This window comes from Xenopus tropicalis, chromosome 1, assembly GCF_000004195.4.
Source record: "Xenopus tropicalis strain Nigerian chromosome 1, UCB_Xtro_10.0, whole genome shotgun sequence".
Classification (NCBI taxonomy): domain Eukaryota; kingdom Metazoa; phylum Chordata; class Amphibia; order Anura; family Pipidae; genus Xenopus; species Xenopus tropicalis.
In genome coordinates, this window is record NC_030677.2 from 89,710,531 (window position 1) to 89,732,109 (window position 21,579).

General features: G+C 40.0%; 1 protein-coding gene across 4 annotated transcripts in view; it reads right to left on the reverse strand.

Annotated features, from left to right (window-relative positions):
• Positions 1–4,132: 4,132 nt before the first annotated feature.
• Positions 4,133–21,579, reverse strand: part of adgrl3 (adhesion G protein-coupled receptor L3) — a 1,193,186-nt gene continuing 1,175,739 nt past the window's right edge. For 2 of the 4 annotated variants that reach the window (XM_031903606.1, XM_031903589.1), the window contains one exon: positions 4,133–5,341. In XM_031903606.1, coding sequence (XP_031759466.1) covers positions 4,587–5,341 — 755 coding nt within the window. In that variant the 3' untranslated portion in view covers positions 4,133–4,586. The remainder of the gene's footprint in view (positions 5,342–21,579) is intronic. The other 2 variants (XM_031903595.1, XM_031903614.1) reach the window with 1 other exon arrangement.

Consider the following 21,579-nt stretch of genomic DNA (forward strand, 5'->3'; position numbering starts at 1 on the left):
CAACAATGTCTCCGATAGAGAACTATTGGCCATTAAGGCAGCTTTCAAAGAATGGCTCATCTTCTTGAAGGAGCAGTTCATCCTATCATCATTTTTTTACAGGAACTTAGAATCCCTTCGTACAGCTTCCCTTCTTAAAACTTGTCAAGCCAGGTGGGCTTTATTCTTCTCTCGTTTTAATTTCCACATTACTTTCAGAATTTTCTCTTGTTACAGAGTGATTTTATGTCCAAATTAAAGAGATGGCTTCTTCTCTTTCACCATCTGATGAATTACAATCCTGTGATGGACTTTATTTCTTGAATGACAAGTTTTTTATACCTGAACCCCTTAGATTGGAGACTTTACGATTAGTGCATAATCACCCCTTGACTGGGCATATGGACGTTTCTTAGACTTTGGATCTCGCTAAAAGATTATTCTACTAGCCTTTTATGGCTAAAGACTGTAAAGCTTATGTCTCCTCATGTGAGACTTGTGCTCGCTTCAAGGATTCATATAATAAGCCCTTAGGGTTACTTCATCCCCTACCTGTGCCCACCAGACTCTGGGGTTCTATATCAATTGATTTTGTTGTTGATCTTCCTCTCAAGGTTTTAACACAATTTTCATTGTGGTAGATCATCTTTCCAAGATGACTCATTTCATTGCGCTACCTGGGGTTCCATCTGTTTCTTCTACTGCTGAAGTGTTTATCAGAGAAGTAATTCGCCTTCACAGAGTTCCTGATGAAATTGTTTCCAATCAGGGAGTGCATTTTACTTCCATATTCTGGAGAGCCCTTTGTGGGTCACTAAAGATCAAATTGGCCTTCTCTAACGTGTTTCATCCAGAGTCAAATGGAAAGACAGAGAGAACTAATCAGACATTAGAACAATATCTTCTTCATTGTTATGGGACAATTGGAGTTTTCTTACAATAATGCTCGTCCAACAAGCAAATGCCATTTTTTGCCAATTATGGGTTTCATCCACATATTCTCCCCGATTTCCCTAAAGAAATTCAAGTACCAGCTGTACAAGACCGACTCACTTTTATCTCTAAAAATATTAAAGCTATTCAACAAGCCATAGCCCAGGCCCAGAAGAATTTTAAGATGTTTGCAGATCGGAGGCGAAGGAAAGATCCGGAATTTCATGTCGGGAATTCAGTTTGGCTTTCCACTCGTCATATTAAACTTCCTTGCCCATCTAAGAAATTGGGACAGAAATTTCTTGGTCCATTTCCTGTGTTTCATTCAGCGTTATTAAAACCTGTAACCAAGAAATGTTGAAGGGATTGACGAATTTGAAGTGGAAGCTATTCTGGATTCTAGAATTAACAGGGGTCGACTTCAATACTTGGTCCAGTGGAAAGGATGTCAGCCTGAAGAGAATTCCTGGGAGCTGGTGTCCAATATTCATGCCCCACAACTCACAAGGTTATTTCATAATAACTATCCAGGCAAACCAGCACCCTCACGTGCCGGAGGTCGCATGTTGGGGTCGGGCAATCTCAGTGTTTGGCGAATGCATGTTAAATCGCGCATTCACAAGTTCGCTGTCAAACGCCTATGCACTATTACCCGCGTGCGTAAGTGTTCACGTGCGCACGTTTCTCCACAAGCTTGCGTTCGAGCATGTGTCCACACGGCACTCATTTACGGTTTCAGATGCATGCGCATCTAGCGTAAATAGACGCCGAGGCCTACGCTCCAGTGCGAGGTGATTGTCTCTGAATGACACGGAGAATTCCTGAACTTCTGATTACTGATCCTTGGACTTCTGATTTTGGCTTGTTTCCTGTCTACTCTTTGGTTATGCTTCAGCTTGACTTCCGATGTTGATCTTCTGGTTCTGACCCAGGCCTGTTCACGACTTCTTCTAGATAGAAGAAGTCGTGAACAGGCCTGGGTCAGAACCAGAAGATCAACATCAGAAGTCAAGCTGAAGCATAACCAAAGAGTAGACAGGAAACAAGCCAAAATCTAGTACCTGCTATTACGTGCTATTCTGTGGTTAAAGACTCATTCCATACACAGGTATTTGCAGCACTCCACTCCTGCTATTCTTCAGCTGGGCCTGTTACTGTCAAAAGAGTACTTACAATTTGTAGTAAATATAATGTGTTGTAAAAATGTGCCTGGCTAATTGAGGTGAACTTTGGTGAAGTTAGGAGAGGAGAAAATTCACAAATTAAATATACCCCTATGTCAAGCACCTATGTGTTTCCATATATTCAGACACCAAATTAAATGTAAAAAACTATTAGAAAAAAAAAACAGTACCAAAAAGAAGTAAAATATTTGCCATAAATTAAATTCAGTTAAGGTTTTGTTCAGTTAGTTTGCTTTTGATCCTTAGAATGCAGGTCAGATTCAAAAGCAAACTAACTGAACAGTTATGTTCCATATGGCCCCCGAGTCACTGATTGGTTACTGAGTTTTAAATGTTTAGCGAGCTGCAAAGAAGCCGAGTTGAGAAGAACAATGCAGCCTTAAACAGGAAGAACTTACTTTGATAAAAAGTCCTGCTTGGACTGAGCTGAGCTTCGGAGAAAAAACTATTTTCTCCAGTAGACTGCACAGCTATAGCAGAGTTTCTATGGAAACCAGCAATGCCATCTCTTCATTGGCTGCTAGACTTTATTGGTAACTGAGAAGAACTGAGCATGCTCAAGTAAATTTCAAAGTAAATTTCCAAAGTAAATTTCCAAGGGAGACGGGCAAGGAGGAGAAGGAATCCTAGGTGATTTAGGGGGGGGGGGGTTTACATGTCCTTTATTGAAAGTGGTTTTACAAGCAACTGACTGAGGGGGATAAGCTGCCAATTGCAACCGTGGACTGTACAATACAAAAACTTATCTTACTTACTTTTGTGTAATCACTTATTTAAAATTAACGTTGCCATTATTAATATATATATATACTGAAAACATGATTTTTTTTTCTTGTAGCTTGGAAACAAATTCTTTTATTGATCCTTTTTTATTTTTTACAAATTAAAAGATAAAAAGAAGAGAAAATAGACACTACACTTATTTTAGTTGCTTCTGAATAAAAAAAAAACAGTTTATAATAAACAAGACACTTGCCTTGTAAAATCAAAAGTAAAATAGTAAACGAAAGACCTTGATCTAAAATCTTATAAAGAAGGCCTACACAAGAAGAACAGAAAAAATGTGGTTTTACCTACTACAGAACAGGTTCGCAAATGTGAAAAAAAAACTCATTTACATCCACACTGTGCACTGGGCAAAATGCAATTTTGTGTGTAGTCAGCATGTATTTTCTCACAATGCACTGGTTTTTGCCAGAATTCTGGAGTCATTGTGAACACAAAAGGGCAATTCTGTTGATGCTATTGTGCTGCACCTACTGCTGTTGCATCCATTTCTCTAGAATGGACAGTGCCGGATTTGCTGTTACAGCGCCACAAGGCGCTACTGCATGGTTGGTAGGTAAAAAGTGCAATTTGTTTTAGGAAAATGTGATGGTGATCGGAGGATCACCAACACATTTTCCTAAAACAAATTGCACTTTTTACGTACCAACCATTTTCCCTCTGACATCATCAGTATCATTTACATCTGCAAACAGCATGTGTATTGTAAAGTTCATGCAATCAAGAATGCAGCCTTACACAGGTTGAACTTACTTTGATAAAAAAAAATCCTGCTTGGACTGAGCTCCAGAGAAGTTATTAGGAGAAAAATAATTTTTCTCCAGTAGAGTGCACAACTAGACCAGAGTTTCTATTGAAACCAGTTATGCCATCTCTTCATTGGCTTCTATACTGGAGGGCGTGTTTGGTAAGGGACAAGTTGATTAGAGGAAGAGAAGGAATTCTAGGTAATTGAGGGGATGCTGCATCCTAATTATTAACCATTTAACAACCAGAGTGGCAGGTAATTAGATAAGAAGCAGTTCACTGATTAAATTTTTTTGTGGGGGGTTTACATGTCCTTTAATGAAAATGGTTTTACGAGCAACTGACTGCAGGGGAAAAGTTACCAACTGCATTTGTGGACGTAAATGAGCCCTTGAGTTTGGGCAATGTTAGCATCTGTACAATACAAAAACTTATCTTTACTCAATTTTTTTGTTTTGTTTTATATAGTGAGTTAATACAACAAAACAAATTATGGATTTGCATTTTATTTATTCTTAAGTGTTTAATTTTTTGACTTAATTAAATTAAATTATGTAAATTTTGACATAATGTATATTATACTTGTGCACCACTGTGATATTTGTGCATCAATAAAAGCAATATCTTAATAAACATTTACATTTAGATGGTCTTTCAATGGTGTGAGCGTTAAACAGTGATGAGACTTGAGACTAAAATGAGACTTAATTAAATGTGCCATTAGATTTCATATTAACTTAAGTTGCTCCGTGAAGCTTTTTTGGGTCAAGCATTAGGAAGAATAAGGAGCAATAGCTAGTTATAATTTAGACATGACTAAAAAATTATTAAAAAAAAATCTGAGTTATTAGAACAGCAGAAAGATTTAGGAACACACACTGTATTACCACAGCTTATACTGTATCAATAATGTAAACTGTCTACATGTTTGAGTTCAACTTTTACAGCCTATAATTTCTATAGACTTGTAACCAAGTGAGGTGGTCCTTTGCAATTGCTATCAGAGATAACTGCGTCTTTAAATGGTGGAACTATAAAACCATCACTGCTGCCCCGAAGCAATGGATAATAAGTGTGGAGCTGATATATTTGGTTTCTGGAGCCAAGGTTTGGCATGCTTTTGTAGTAAACATCCTCTGTCTCAGGTTTAGTAAGGTAAATATCAGCCTGGGGTCTAGATTTAATGCTTTCTGGGGCAGCTGTTCCAGTAATCACAGGCATACTGGCGTAGATTAAATCCTTGCTGGGTGACTGCATTTCATCAATGTGCTCTTTATTCAGCAATGGATAAAAACTCTTATTGTTTTCTGGTGGGATCCATCTCTTAGCTGTGTAAACATGTGGTTGTAGAAAAGATACATCTGAATCCCCATGTCTAAATTTTAGGCCTAGATTCTCATCATGATTAAAAGAGCTGGAGTCAATAGTTTCCTCTTCTTTACTGATATTTTTTCCCAGATTGTTCATCAGATTCCTGCTTTGTTCACACGAACGTTCGTGATTGCTCATATATGATGGTATATAATTTGAAGTAAGCTCTTTTAAGATCTTTTTCTCTAAGGCAGTTTCTTTCTGTTTAAATCCATGGTCAATGATCTGTACACAGTCACTTACGTATTCTCTTTTTGCAGTATTAAAACAGTTGCCTTGGTTACCATTCAGTGGTAGAGTATCCATGATATTTGTATCCCTGGCATTGTTCAGAAGTCCCTCTGAAAAACAATAAAATAGAATATTTTTTTTCTTTTCAGTTAAAATGACTGAAATAACTACTTAATAATTAAAAATCTATGAAGAACTGTGCAACAGAGCAGTGCAAATCATTTTTTTTTTACAGGCCAAAAGTACAAAAGTTTTTTACTCAAATAACATGCACAAAAGAAACCTTACACATTTAGCGTCTGTCTGGCCTGTATGTCTATGGTTTCTTCATGTGCTACACATGCTTTGTTGGCTTTACATTATATTAAAAAAAAATTATATATAGAGAGAGAGAGAGATATTTGCCGCTGCATGTATGTTCCGCAACTTAACATCTGCAGCTATTAAGTTGTGCCAGCACAGTGATTGCATAGAAATGCTATATTACCTGAGACAATGAGGTGTAAAAAGAAAAATAAAACAGTTATAAAAAGTCTGTTGAAAAAGCAAAAGCACACATGCTCCACCTATAATTCAATCTTATTAAATTAACCATCATTTTGTTGCAGTCCAACATCATAGTTACAAATTTCCTGCTACTGCAGAAAACAAGAAGGTGATTCTGTTACCATGCTGAAACAAAATGTCCTATTAAAAAATGGTTAGTCCCAATGATACTAGTACTGTGACTTATGTTTGACTGTTTAGAGCAGTGCTTTCCAATTTCTGTGGTACCAAGGGCCAGAATTTTTCTGGCCTACAATGGTGAAGGGCCGATAATTGAAGCCAGTTTTGACCACAATTTTTTAAATTGCACCCACTTCAAAGCACACCTATGTTATTACAATAGCTTTAAAGACCATACCCACATTAAGGGTGGTAACGCAGCAAAAACCCAAATGGCTGGTGCTCACTATAGGGATATCACCCTTCATTCACATGTGAAATAATTATACTACACCCTTAAATACACTTAATATACACCCTGAAATCCATATGCCTCCTCTTCCCCTGTGGATAGTATATCAACCCCCATCATAATATAAATACACACCATAGGAACCATATGATGACTATTTCCAAATGCTAACAAACTTCTAGAACAAACCCCCACCTGGTTCACCTCCCACAGGCAGCATAGGGCAGGCAGAGTATGGCACATAGGCAGCATAGAGCAGAGTATGGCACACACAGGCAGCATAGGTCAGGCAGAATATGACACACACACAGGCAGCACAGCACAGCGCAGGCAGACTATGGCACACACAGGCAGCATAGGGCAGGCAAAATATGGCAAGCACACACAGGCAGCACAGGGCAGGCAGAGTAAAGCACACACAAGCAGAGTATGGCACATTCAGGCAAGGTAGGACAGACAGAGTATGGCACGTACAGGCAGCATATAGCAGATAATGGCACACACAGGCAGCATAGGGCAGGCAAAGTATGGCACGCACAGGCAGCATAGGGCAGGCAGAGTATGGCACATATAGGCAAGGTAGGACAGGTAAAGTATGGCACAAACAGGCAACATAGAGCAGGCAGAGTATTGCACAAACAGGCAGCATAGGGCAGGCATAGTATGGCCCACACAGGCAGCATAGGTCAGGCACAGTATGGCACATACAGGCACGGTAACACAGGCAAAATATGGCACACACAGGCAGCATAGGGCAGACAAAGTATGGCAGCATACAGTGACACAATTCTTGCAATGCTCCTGTAGTCTGCCTGAGGTGTGAACAGATGGACAACAACCACCTGGTTCACCTCCCACAGGCAGCATAGGGCAGGCAGAGTATGGCACATAGGCAGCATAGAGCAGAGTATGGCACACACAGGCAGCATAGGTCAGGCAGACTATGACACAAAAAAGCGAGCATAGGGCAAGCAGACTATGGCGCACACAGGCAGCATAGGGCAGGCAAAATATGGCACGCACACACAGGCAGCACAGGGCAGACAGAGAATGGCACACACAGGCAGCAAAGGGATGGCAGAGTATGGCACACACAGGCAGCATAGGGATGGCAGAGTATGGCACACACAGGCAGCATAGGGCAGGCAGAGTACAGCACACACAGGCAGAGTATGGCACATTCGGGCAAGGTAGGACAGAGTATGCCACACACAGGCAGCATATAGCAGAGTATGGCACACACAGGTAGCATAGGGCAGGCAGAGTATGGCATGCACAGGCAGCATAGGGCAGGCAGAGTATGGCACATACAGACAAGGTAGGACAGGCAAAGTATGGCACACACAGGCAGCATAGGGCAGTCAGAGTTTGTCATAAACAGGCAGCATAGAGCAGGCAGAGTACTGCACAATAAGGCAGCATAGGGCAGGCATAGTATGGCACATACAGGCAAGGTATCACAGGCAGATTATGGCACACACAGGCAGCATAGGGCAGGCAGAGTATGGCAGCATACAGTGACACAATGCTTGCACTGCTCCTGTAGTCTGCCTGAGGTATGAACAGATGGACAATGTGGGCACTTACAGTCTGAGCCTGAGGGGATTAAAAGGGATTAAAAGGGCCGCCAGTTGGAGAGTACTGGTTTAGAGCAATTGCACACATTCCGATGAATTGACAAATTAATTTGCTTTAATTAAATATAATGTTATAAATATAGTATTTACTAATGTTTATTGCTTATTTTACATGATTACATTTGCTACTTTCCCATTAGGAGTGCACTCCCACATTATTTTCCATCCCGCCTCTTTTACACATTAAACATTTTTTTTTTGATTAAGGTGCCTATTTATAGCCTGTGGGTCCTGCATTGTGTTACTTGCTCCTGAGGAAGCATGCCGTGTAGCATGTGAAACTCGTTGAGCAATTGTTACTGCCTCCATTACTTCTGAACAGTGTGAGTAGCCTGCATTGTGCAGGGGTTTTTTTGTCTTAATAAATTGTATTACACTATTTGCCACTTTACACGTTTGGTGCTGTTGGTATTTTAACGTACTTCACTAGATTGCGTTCTATTTGTTTTATTTTACATGGGCTTCCACGATTACCATTGCGCACACTTAGGCCCATCCTAAGGGGGGGCTTGTTCTAAGAGGGAGCAGCAGATCACCATTTATCGATACAACATTGAAAATCACTCTTAAACATTCAACCACCTGGAAGTGCTCAGTAACTTTGAAAAAATGTTTGTTTATTTCTTTTTTGATACACATTTAAAAGGTTTCACAAAACACCATCAATAATAAAAACATACAAATAAAGCCCTTCCTAGTAAAATTTCCAGTAAATCTGTAGTTTAGCCAGCCCTTAGCGCCTGTGGTCTGTGTAAAAGTATAATAAGCTGTGTACAGTAACCAGATTCTGCTGTAGACTGCCCTCCATGTTGAAAAAGCTACTGCTTAATACAGATAATGAGTAGGATCCAATTGCTATTAGCATATACATTTTTGTAAGCTTGGGAGCACTTTGGGATGCATAAGACTAGATATGTATACTAAGGGGCAGATTTATTATGCTGTGCAAAAGAACAACAAAATTTCCATGCATCACATTACATGTGTAAAATCTGTATAAATTTTTATGCGTATTACGCCAGAATTTAGGTGAAATAGCATAAAATCTGGCATTTGGATGGCAAACTTCTCCATCTATTTTACACAGCTTTTTATTTCAGCGAATTTCACTTTACACAGCATAAAACCTCACATTTCTCCCTGCTTTTATTAACCTTTGATACCAGGAGCCCCACACCTTGTTGCTTAATTTTTTTTACAGTTACATATCATTTTGGATTTGTATTCCATTTTAAAGAGCTTCTGCTTTCTTGTTTGCTTTCTCATATAATAAACTGGCCTCCATTGTATCTAATAAAAGTTTCAGTTGACCCAGCTAATACAGATAAAGGATTTCTTATCTGGATCTTACAGCTGCATGAATCCATATTGGTGGAAAAGCAATCCTGCTAGTTGCATTTAAGTGAATAGGATAAACAATATATGTATATTTCTGCCTAAATTATTATGTTACAGGTATGGGATCCCTTATCCGGAAGCCCATTATCCAGAAAGCTCGGAATTACGGAAAGCCCATCTCCCATAGACTCCATTTTAATCAAATAATTCAGAATTTTAAAACTGATTTCCTTTATATCTGTAATAACTAAACAGAACCGTGTAATTGATCCCAACTAAGATATAATTAATCCTTATTGGATGCAAAACATTTCTATTGGGTTTAATTAATGTTTTATTGATTTTTTAGTAGGCTTAAGGTATTGAGATCCAAGGGTAAGGGTGCGGGTCTCCAGCAGCAACTCTAATAACTCTAAGCAAGACGCCCAGGAATCTGCAGGAGGAATAGCAAAGACAGGCACCATTTTCATCAGCTCATAGTCAATCACCTTTTCTGCAAAGGCACCAGTCTAAAAGTACCTTACAGTGGCTCGCTGCTCCAGGTTGGAAGAAGGACCATTCCACAGCAATTTTTTCATCCCATTCCCTCTGGCTGATGTGCTCAGGTTTGCGTCTCACAAAGCCAGACATTTTGCTCTGCTTTAATAGTAAAGTTTTTAATTTTTTCTGGTAGTCGCACTGCCACTGTCACTGCAGCTATGTTCCCTCTGTTTGTTCGAACCTTCCACCTTCAGTCTCCAATACTTTTTCTCAAGGGGACTCCACACCCAGATTACAAAGCTTAGCCCAATTTTTATTCAAAAACCATATAAAAAATATACAAACCCTACAAAAAGCCGCCTTATGCGTTTCGTACCCTACCGGTACTTAGTCATAGGCAGTAGTAACCCCATGGGTTCTAAAGCACACATTCTGCTGTGCTCTAATTGGATCTTTCTTCTTGTGGATTCTCCAATCAGAGCACAGCTTTTTTGACAGACAGTAAAATTGACCAATCAAAGCACAGATGCAGTCAGGGCTCAGGAGTTATTACAAACTGAAGGCAGTGCAGAAATGAAGACTGAAAAAAAGAATCTGCAGGCTTTAAACTTTACCTGAGAACCAACTCTCAACTTTTGCTGCAGTTTTCATCCCACTCCCACAGGTGCTATACAGTTCTAAAGGCTGAATACCTAGCTGACATGAAATTGTTTTTTGCCTGGCCTGACATCTATAATAATATATAATCTATCCCCTACCCTAACAGATGGAGGGTAAGTTAACTCTTTCCCCCTGAAAAGGCTCATTGTGCTTTTATATATTTGTTGTTGTTTTTTACATTTACTATTTTTTTTTTTATTTTTGTCATTGTTTGGTTCATTTCTAGTTAGTTACAGTGGGGCCAATGTTGTGTATCCCTGCCAGTGTTATAGTGCCAGGGCCTGAATATCTGGCATCAGTACCCACTGCTTCTCACTGCATATAATGTGCTGGTTTTGTAAATACAGACTGCTTCTCATTGTATATAATGTGCTGGTTTTGTAAATACAAACTGCGTCACTGTATATAATGTGCCTGGGGTGTCAGTACCCACTGCATTTCTTGCTATAAAACTAACGTGAACACATCTAAAAGGGAGGTTCACTTTTAAGTTAACTTTTAGTATGTTATAAAATGGGCTATTCCTAGCAACTTTGGTCCTAATTAATTTTTTTTATAGTTCTTAAATAATTTGCCTTTCTCTTCTGTCTCTTTCCAGATTTCAAATGGGGGCCAAAAATTATTCATCATTTTTTATTACTTATTTTTCCATGAAGGCCCCTTAACTATTCATATTCCCATCTCTTGTTTAAACCACCACCTGGTTGCTAGGGTAAATAAGACCCTAGCAACCGATGACCAGCTGCTAAATTACCAAATGGAGAGCTGCTGAACAAAAAGCTAAATAACTGAAAAACCATTAAAAATAAAAGTGAATTCAAAGGCAAACTACCCCTTTTAAGCTAACTGATCACAAACACAAATGTTTGCAGATCCCCTCACAGAAGTGCATGTATGGATACTTTTACATCCTAAGCATTTTAGGATAAAAAAAAGCACTCCCCCCCCCCGCACTTTTGTACACAATCCTTGGAAGACGGTGGGAATGGCAAGAGGTAGTTGGGAGGTTAATTTTTTACACCAGCAGCGAATCCACTAAGTCTCACATTAGCTTTAGGTCAGTCTCTGTATGGCCCATCTTTAGGCTCCCCAAACAAAAAAGTCACCCTCCGCCTATGAATTAACAAAAATTATTTAAATGTTTAAACAAAAATATTTAGAAAGAATTCTGATTGTGTGAGGCATTAAGTGGGTCACTGACTATATAGAACCTTGGAAATGTTTTAGTGAAAGATTTTATTTAATAATCCATTGCTGAACTTCAACAGCATGTTTAATCTTTGATAACATAGTGGGAGTATAGAAGTCATGGGCAGTCGGTGATTTTGTGTTTGGGGGCTAATTAACTCCTTTCCTGCCAGGACATTTTCATCTTGCCCCTTCCATATTTCCTATAAACGAACAGCACAGCATAAATCAAACTGTAACAGGAAATTACCATATTTAGAATGTTTTTAAAAGTTTGCAGTTGCTTTTCTGACTAACACAGGGGATTTTATATGACAGCTGGTTTAATCTGCTCTCCCTACACCCACAATTCTTTTATGTTCTCTGCATTTGTTTTTGTTTTTTTTGTGCCTTCATTTTGTTATCCTCACAACTCCTTTTTCTGTTTAACCCTTTCCTCTGCCTTACTTACCATTGCTCTTTTTAACCTCTGTCCCATTGTATTTTATTTTTTCTTTTTTGTGTGTTTTTGTTTTAAGCTCTGCTTTCCCCCCTTTTATTAAGCTCTACTACACTATTCATATTAATTTCCAATGTCTTCTTTGTCTACAGCCCTACCAACTTCTCTCATGTGTACAGCTTCATATACAGTTATTCCTCTCAAAGTATTAATCCCAGGATAGATGCAAAGAGCCTGGATAAGCTGGAGAAAAGGGTTATTCTTCACCCTCTAGCTTAACCAATCCATATGTGGCTCCATCTTTTTTTCTCACTTATACCGTATACCTCTAACTTTCCAATCCTCTGGTGGCTCTACTGGGACTTATACTTAAGGGAAAAAAAGCTATATTGAAATATGCAGACATCAGAGGTAATGCCTGTGCACGAGGTCAGATGACTAGAATTTTTCTTGTTTTTAATCAGCCAGGTTTAGGGAGGCTTTCCAAAACTTCCCCAAAACTCAATAAAAATCCATCCATAATGGAAATAAAGTATTGCTAGATATATGCTTATTTTAGCAAAGAAGAGAGATGTGGGGGATCACAAAGTAGTTCACAAATTATTTTTTTGGGGGGGGGCGGTTTCGCAATCATGTTTTTTTTTATCAACTGCTACCATGAAAAAACTCCAATGTATTAATCAGAAAAAAACTGCATTCCATTCAATTTTTAAAATGTTACTGTGTACAAAAAACCCCAACTGATTTCAACAGTAGCTTGCCAGGTTTGCATTTTTTTCATATGAATTTCATATGAAGATTTTCAATTGATAAATTTAGAAAACTGAAATTGGAAAACTTGAAATTATTTAGCAACTTTTCATCACAGACTAAGGGGCCGATTCAATAAAGGGTGCAAAAACAAGTGTTATTTATAGCATGCGTTAAAAATATTTTCACTTCCTATATTTTGATAATTAACAATCGATTCACTAAAAGGACACTTGTTTGAATTAAGAAGCAATTTTATTGTTGTTATTTATCTGGCGATGACAGATTTTGAAGCAATATTTTAAAGCATGCAATATATTTATGCATTATTTCATAGCACGCGATATTAGTGCACAGAATTACGCACGTAACCGTTACGCGTCACATACCACATGACTTCCGTCATTTTGGGCAGTTCCACTGTGAGTCGCGAGATGGAGGACGCGGAAAGTGCAGCTGCTCAATCACCGCCTGGGGAGCTTAAAAAAAACCCCTTTGCAAGGCAAACGATGGAGAGGAGGAATAACAGTGATATTGAAGACAGCAGTGGTGGTAATAAAAAGCTGAAAAAATTAAAGATCATCAAGGTAGGCAGGGGCATGATAGAGCTGAGAGGAGATTGAGGCACAGGGTCAGACTGGGGGGTGAAGGGCCCACCAGGCCCCTGCAGGTGTCCCCAACCCCCCCGCTAACCCCCCTCACAGGGCCCCCTACCTGACATCCTACCCCGAGCACATAAATTTAATGTGTCAGGGGAGGAGCGGTCAGCAAGAGGGAGCGCTGCAAGAGTCAGGTCTGGGCCGCCGGGGCCCACTAGAGCCAGGGCCCACCGGGATTTTTCCAGTCCGACCCTGTGGAGGCATGAGGCTCACAGCAGCAGAGGCCACAATCCACAAAACTCACAATTGCAAGCAGAAAGGAACAAAGCAACTTCTATATCAGAGAATTAAGCCAAAACACCAAAGATGCACGTGAAGGGACACTTCAAATACCTATTTCCTTTAATGACAGCAGTAAGAGTTCTGGTCTTAGTTAATATGACACAACAGAAACTCAAAAGAAAACAAAAAAAACGGGCAAATATTCGAACTTCTGCAACTTCACATTTGACAGTGAGGAAGAGAGGCCTGGTTACATTAGCAGCCCACAATTCTCTGATATTGAAGTTACAGATAAAGATTATCATCCAGAGGAAGCAAGTGAAGTGGAAAGTGAGGAACTTGACACACCCTCCTCACCCAAACAAAGCAAGAAACATTTATTAGTGCCGCTAAAACTGCTACTGCTGTGAAAAATAAGTACTGGAAGGACACAGGTGACCTTGTCAACAGTGTTGGTGTCTGTCTAAGAAATGTGCAGCATTGCAAAAAGATACCAAGATGTACGTGCATACACACCCCTATCATTATCTGCGCTACTTATGTACCAAAGGCTGTTGAGTACAACAACAACTTAAGACAGTAAATAGGGGGGTCATTAACATAATATTTGCCAAAACTGTTAATGCCCTGTACTCTTCTTTATGAAGGAGGATCCTTCTGGAAGCATTGTTTAATACAGAAACGGTGAGTGATGTTGCCCAAGTAGCAACTTGCAGCATTTTAGCAGGGTTAGTGTCAGAGCATGCCTTAGTATTGTTACCCAAGGCATTGATTTGGGCAACAATGAGTAACAAAAAGTGACTGCGTTTTTATGAGATTGCTTATTGTAGCCAACACAATAAAAGCATTCATATATTTTATTTAGGTCTGGAACTGGAGAAGATCCTTCCAAAAAGGTTTTTTTCTGTGCGTATGAGGAATTACTCTTGCATTTTATCCATGGAGCCTGCGTGACCGGTGTCGCTGGTGTATTTGATTCGGACAGAAATGTCAGCAAAGGTAGGTCTAATGACATTAATACAAGTGTATTTTCTCTTGCAGAGAAGCTCATTATTAATGGAATACAATCTGTTTCGTAAAACAGATTCATCCTTACTACCTGTCAGAAGCAAAGCAGACAAACCAGGTAATATTGTTTACTAAGTTTGGAGGACATGTGATTTGTGTGAGGCTTGTGCAATGGCATGAGAGTGAATCATGTCCGTGTATAATGCAGGTGTTTAAATTACAGAAGTGCGGTGTATTGGTAATAAGATAGGTGTAATGTAAGACAAGTGTGTCTTGTTGGGTTAGGTGCAGTCAGTTCATCTTGTACTTTTGTGCAGTCAATCTTTCAAACTTTTTTTTGCCCTTGCACTCCTTGCACAATCTCCTGAAATGGAAAAGAGAAGGTTTATTGCTGATGATAATGCAAGACAGTGTCCTGAAAAATTAAGTGATTATGCTGTATTTTCTGATGATGGCAATGACATAACAATGCCTGACTTTCTTACTTACTTTCCTCTGATTTGCCATCCTGTGTACTAGGTGACTTTAACATACCTGTTAACAATCCTAATGCCCCTGCTGTGTCTAAACTCCTCTCACTAACATCCTCCTTTGGGCTATCTCTGTGCTCTGACTCCCCATCTCACTCCAAAGGAAACTCCCTGGATCTTATATTTACAAAAGGTTGTTCTATCTCAAACTTCACTAACTCCCCTTTCCCCCTCTCTGATCACAATCTGCTCACATTTCAGCTCTCACTAACTCCCTCTACACCCTCTGCTGTCCCCCAAACATGCACATACCGAGACCTGCAATTACTAAACACGTCAGATCTCTCTTCTTCCTTTGACTCTCTTCATTCTAACATCCTGTCTCTTGTCCTAATCAGGCTACCTCTGTCTACTACAACACACTCGCCACTGCCCTTAATGAGCTTGCTCCTGCCAAGACAAAACGCATGAGGCCAAAACAACTCCAACCCTGGCACACAGCTCATACCAAATTCCTCCAAAGATGCGTACACTTGAGCGCCGCTGGTGCAAATCAAGGTCAGAATCAGATTTCTGCAGCTACAAATCTGCTCTGCTCTCCTATAATACCACCATCCGCCAAGCTAAACAAACCTACTTCACTGCACTTATTAACTCCCTCTCTAAAAAAACCTGCACAGCTCTTCTCTACCTTTAACTCTCTGCTGTTCCCTTCTCCACCCCCTTCGTGTGCTTCAGTCACTGCTCAAGTTATTGCAGAGCACTTTAAAAATAAAATTGACACCATCCAAAGTGACATTGCACAATTTAATCCCCATAACCATTCACCTCCCTCCCTAAACACTACCCAGTCTCTTCTTGGCTCCTTCTCCCCAGTGACTGAAGAGGAAGTCTCAAAACCTTTGGCTTCCTCTCACCTTACTACCTGCCCCCTTGATCCCATTCCTACCAACCTTCTACGCAATGCCAACCCCTGTCTTATCAAAGCGTTAACTCATCTATTCAATCTCTCGCTCTCTACTGGAATCTTTCCCTCCCAACTGAAACATGCACTTGTAACCCCTATTCTGAAAAAACCCTCCCTTGATCCCTCCAATCCTAGTAACCTCCAACCTATCTCTCTGCTCCCATTCATCTCCAAACTACTCTCTGACAATTACCTCCTAGATCCTCTACAATCTGGTTTTAGATAACAACACACCACGGAAACTTCTCTAACCCAACTAACGGCTAAAGCCAAAAAACACTACTCGCTACTAATACTTCTTGATCTCTCTGCTGCTTTTGACACTGTGGATCCCCCTCTTCTCCTCCAGTCTCTCTGCTCTCTTGGCCTTCGTGACACTGCCTTATCCTGGTTTTCATCTTATCTCTCAGATCGATCCTGCATTGTCTCCTCCCTTGCCTCTTTCTGTCGCAGTTCCTCAAGGCTCTGTCCTGGGCCCCCTACTATTTTCTCTCTATACCTCCTCACTTGGCAAATTAATCAATTCTTTTGGCTTTCAGTACCACCTCTATGCTGATGATACTCTATCTTTCCTCTCCTAATCTCAACCCAGAACTTCTAACTCGTGTCTTTTCCTGCCTGTCCACTATCTCCACTTGGATGCCCACATTTTTCCAGAGGTAACTATAAAGGTTAACAATTCTACCATCACCCCATCTTCCCAGGCCTTGGGGTTATCCCTGGATTCCGCCCTGTCCTTCACTCCTCATATCCAGTCACTTATTAAATCATGTCACTTTCACCTAAGAAATATTTCCAAAATGCGAACATTTATCACCTAAGATGCTGCCAAAATTCTTATTCACTCTCTTATAATATCTTCATAACTCTGCCCCACCCTACTTATCTCTAGGTACCATCCAACTCGCTTGTTACATTCATCTACTGACATGCTCCTCAACTCCTCCCTCATTCCCTCCTCACACACCCATATTCAAGACTTTGCAAGGGCTACTCCCCTTCTCTGGAATTCGCTCCCACAAACTGTCAGACTTTCTCCCAATCCCTCTGCCTTCAAGAGATCTTGATTTAGAGAAGCTTACCCTAATCTAGTTTAACATAACCTCAGAATGCTGCTAAAAGCAATACCTTGTGCCACACCTCTCACAAGTCTGGTCATGCCCATTCCCACACCTTTTGTCTCAACCCTTTGTCCTTGTAGATTGTAAGCTCTTTTGGGTAGGGCTCTCTTCACCTCTTGTATTGGTTATTGCTTGCCTTGTATGTTACTCTGTATGTCCAATGTATGAAACCCACTTATTGTACAGCGCTGTGGGATATGTTGGCACTTTATAAATAAATGTTAATAATAATAATAACCCCTCAGAATGGGCACAACAACAACTTGTTAAACATAAGGGCAAATCCACAAATACTACTGTTACACAAAAATAATTGAACCTGAAAAAAATTGTTTCCATAAGTCTCTAATTCATTATCACAAGTCTCTCATGAAAAAAATGCATGTTGTTCATCTTGATCTGTGTATCGCCACAACATCTTACAACAACAGTCAGGTACGACAAGCCTCATACGAGGCAGCTCTGTTAAACTTGCACGAGCAACACTTAAAGGCTCAGGAAAAACATATTTCCTTGTTGGAAAAACAAAATGCCATTTTAGAGAACATGAGTAATTATCAACAGGACTTTAACAAAAACTTGTGTTATAGATAGCCGCCGAGTATTGCCAACACGCTCTTGTAGGAAAGATAGTGCAGATAGTTCAGCAAGCACTTCTTCAGTTACAACTCGCCAACTTTGCCAAATAATTGGCTATGTTTTGTTGATATGCTGAGGGACAGATTTGTTTAAAGTGTTTAATTATAGAGTTCCCCACTAAATTTGCAAGCAAAGAGTTATTTTTCAATAAATATTTTATTTTTCTATTTTTCATGGGAATATTTGGTATTAAGCAATAATGTTAATACACATTAGTTCTATGTGATTCTAATGCTATGTAAATAAACATTTCTCTTTTTGCTATTAGTTGTGGAGGGTCCCACCTGCTCCAAGGGACATGAGCCTTAGTGGATAAGATCCAGTTCTGTTTTCATATACAGGTATGGGATCCCTTATCTGGAAACCCGATATCCAGAAAGCTCCGAATTACGGAAAGGTCGTCTCCCATAGACTCCATTTTAATCAAATAATTCAGATTTTTTAAATTGATTTGCTTTTTCTCTGTAAAAATAAAACAGTGCTTTGTATTTTATCCCAACTAAGATATAAATAATCCTTACTGGATGCAAAATAATCCTATTGGGTTTAATTAATGTTTTATTGATTTTTTAGTAGACTTAAGGTATGAAGATCCAAATTACAGAAAGACCCCTTATGCGGAATACCATTGGTCCTGAGCATTCTGGATAATGGGTCCTATACCTGTACAACTATTTTCAATTTAGCTGTTGCACCTTTAATTACTTAATTATTATCAACAATAAGCAGTTAGTCAATCCTAGTTCCTGGCAATGCAGAAATGTTGCATATTGCCACTCACTACTGCTGAGAGAAATAAACTAAATGAGCATTTTTTTTGAAGTGTGCAACTATTTTCACTGGAAATAAAAACAGTATTGTTTGAGATGTTTTGTGTTTCTTTTTTATGGTATTAAAGATTGTAGGTACTTACAGGCAAAGTAATTGTTTATGATTTCTCCTCGTATTCGATTGCCTCTGTCATCTGCACTTTGGACACGATGTACAGGATGAATTGGGTCATCGAGGTCCTAAGCCACAAACACAGGCAATCCATGACGGTTGGCCAGATTGTGCTGTACAGCAGAGGCTACTACAATTTGTGCGACTTGAGACTTCCTCCCGACTTGTCCAGGCATCAGAAGCGGCTTTTTAGAACCCCAAAAGTTCGCTAAATAACAGACCGCGCTCCCTATTTGTAAAAGGTGTGGAGGAGTGGATGGGTCATACTGGCTTATGATATGGGCATGTCCTATCATCAGCAGGTATTGGGTGAAAATTACCAGATATATGATAGACACATTGCCCCCCCCCCCCCTATTGCAACCAGAAATATGCCTATTAGATCTAGTGGATGCCCTTGTTCCAACTAACTATGCAAGAATTTTGGTAAGATCACTACTATACTACGCCAAAAAAGTGTTAATCATGCATTGGATGGCCCCTCTACCCCCCCGGAAGACTGTATGGGTAGATTTGGTCAATAAAACGCTTCCGTTAATTAAGCTTACATATGAAGCCAGAGGCCAACCGAATAAATTTGATAGAATCTGGGGAGGCTGGCTGGACGCTCACCTAACTGATTTACCTTGAACTATATAAGTGAATAATCTGACATGTTTTGTATAATAAAATGGAAAACTCAACTATGGCTGTATCCCCCCCCCCCCCCCCTTTTCCTTTTTGTATCCCACTTCTATATATTGATAAAACCAATAAAAAGAATTTCTGTTAAAAAAAAAATAACAGACCGCGCTCTGACATGTGCTTCATTAAAAGCACATTCAGCCCTTGTACGTGGCCTGGGCATCGGGGTCATTAGCCACCTATAACAAGGGTAGCCAGCATCTCCTGAAATAAAATGAGATGGAATAATATGCTGAAATCAAATAAGCTGCGTCCAGTCTCCCACTGTGAAAAGAGGGCCCGCTTGCAATTGCAAACCATGCTTATAGCAGCCAGGCCCTGGTTTGACAGTGGGAGATAGAAAGCAAATGTAGTAAACTTGTGATAGACATGACACAAATATTTACTTAAAAGCCACCCATGAGGCATTTGTCCACTTTGAAAATCATCATAACGTCTGACTGCTTCAGAATGTAAGCATCGTGTGAGGAGCCTGGAAATCCCAACACAGTACTCCTGATGTTTATGTTAGCATCACAGACGACTTGTATATTTAGAGAATGGTAACTTTTTCTATTGCGGAAAATATGCTTCTTGTCTAGGGGGGATTTAATGTAACATGGGTGCAATCTAGGTATAGCATAGGTAGGTATAATTGTACATACGTATGTATGTATGTATGTATAACTTTATTTATAAATCGCCACAAGGGTACGCAGCGCTGTACAATCTTACAAAATACAAAATTACACACAGGGAGGACAAGTGATATAATAAATAAATATATATATATATATATATATATATATATATATAAAAATGCACAGGGAATAAGTGTCATGAGGTATGAGACACAGTAAGGAAGGAGGTCCCTGCCCCATAGAGCTTACTATCTAATTGGTTGGGTAACATACAGGCACAAACTGGAAGGTAAGAGTGCACCAGGTATGGGCATTTGCCCTTAAGTGGCAAAATAATGTTTTAGTGCTCCAGAATGTAACAGCTGAGCTTTTTCTTAAAGAGTGGGTGAGTGTTCCCTACAGAGGGATTCAGGGATAGAGTTCCAGAGGTATTGAGCAGCAAGATAGAAAGGTAAGAGAACGCAGTGGGTGTGGATGGTGTAAAAAGACGGAGGCTCTGAGAGGAGCGGAGGAGAGGACCAGGAACATGCAGGGAGACCAGTGAAGAAATGTAGTGAGGAGCAAAGGAGTGAAGGGTTTTGAATGTTAGCAGAATGATTTTGTAAGCTATCCTTTGCTTAACAGGTAGCCATGCAAGGGAGCTTAAAGGAGACATTTTATAGCAAGTAGAGCAGGAACAGACTGTCTGTGAGCTCGCTAAGCTCCGCCCACTCTATGAATATTCATTTCACTTTAAGTAGGTTAGAGGGTGTCATAGATATCTAAACCGGACATCTAAACCGGACATCTAAACAGTCTAAACCGGAAGCTGGTGTAAGGTCTGGGCAGAGCACAGTTTTCAAGCAGTTATGGACATATTTGAACCCAAAGGTATTAAAATAAAAGCACTTCCTTCTATTTTACACTTTTTTACATGGTTTAGTGCATTGTAAAAATGTATGCTATATATCCCCTTTAAGTGAGGCTGAGTAGGTTCCCTCTTCGGAGAGAGCAGGAGTATCCAGGCAGCAGAGTTTAAAATTGATTGCAGGGGAGAGAGAGGTGGGAGTCTGGAAGGCCGGTTAGAAGGAGATTGCAGTAATCTAAGCGGGAAAGGATAAGGGCACGTATTAGTGTTTTAGCTGTTACTTGTGAAAGAAAGGGGCGTATCTTATCAATATTGCGGAGGAAAAAACGGCAGATTTTGGCAGCGTTATTAATATGGTTAGAGAAGGAGAGTGGCTGGTCAAAGATAACCCCAAAGCAGCGTGCAGAATTAACAGGGTTAATGGTCGTGCCATCAATAGTAATGGTGAAAGGAGGAGGAGGGCCAGGTTTGGGCGGGAAGACCATGAGCTCTGTTTTAGCATGGTTAAGTTTGAGGTGGCGTCGGTTCATCCAGGAGGAGATAGCCAGGAGGCAGTTACTAATTTGGGTTTGAACATCAGTGGTTAGTGCAGGGGTGTCTAAATATATCTGGATGTCATCTGCATATAAGTGATATTTAAGACCAAAAGAAGAAATAAGGTCTCCTAAAGAGAGAGTGTACAGGGAGAACAGCAAAGGACCAAGCACTCCCACACTAAG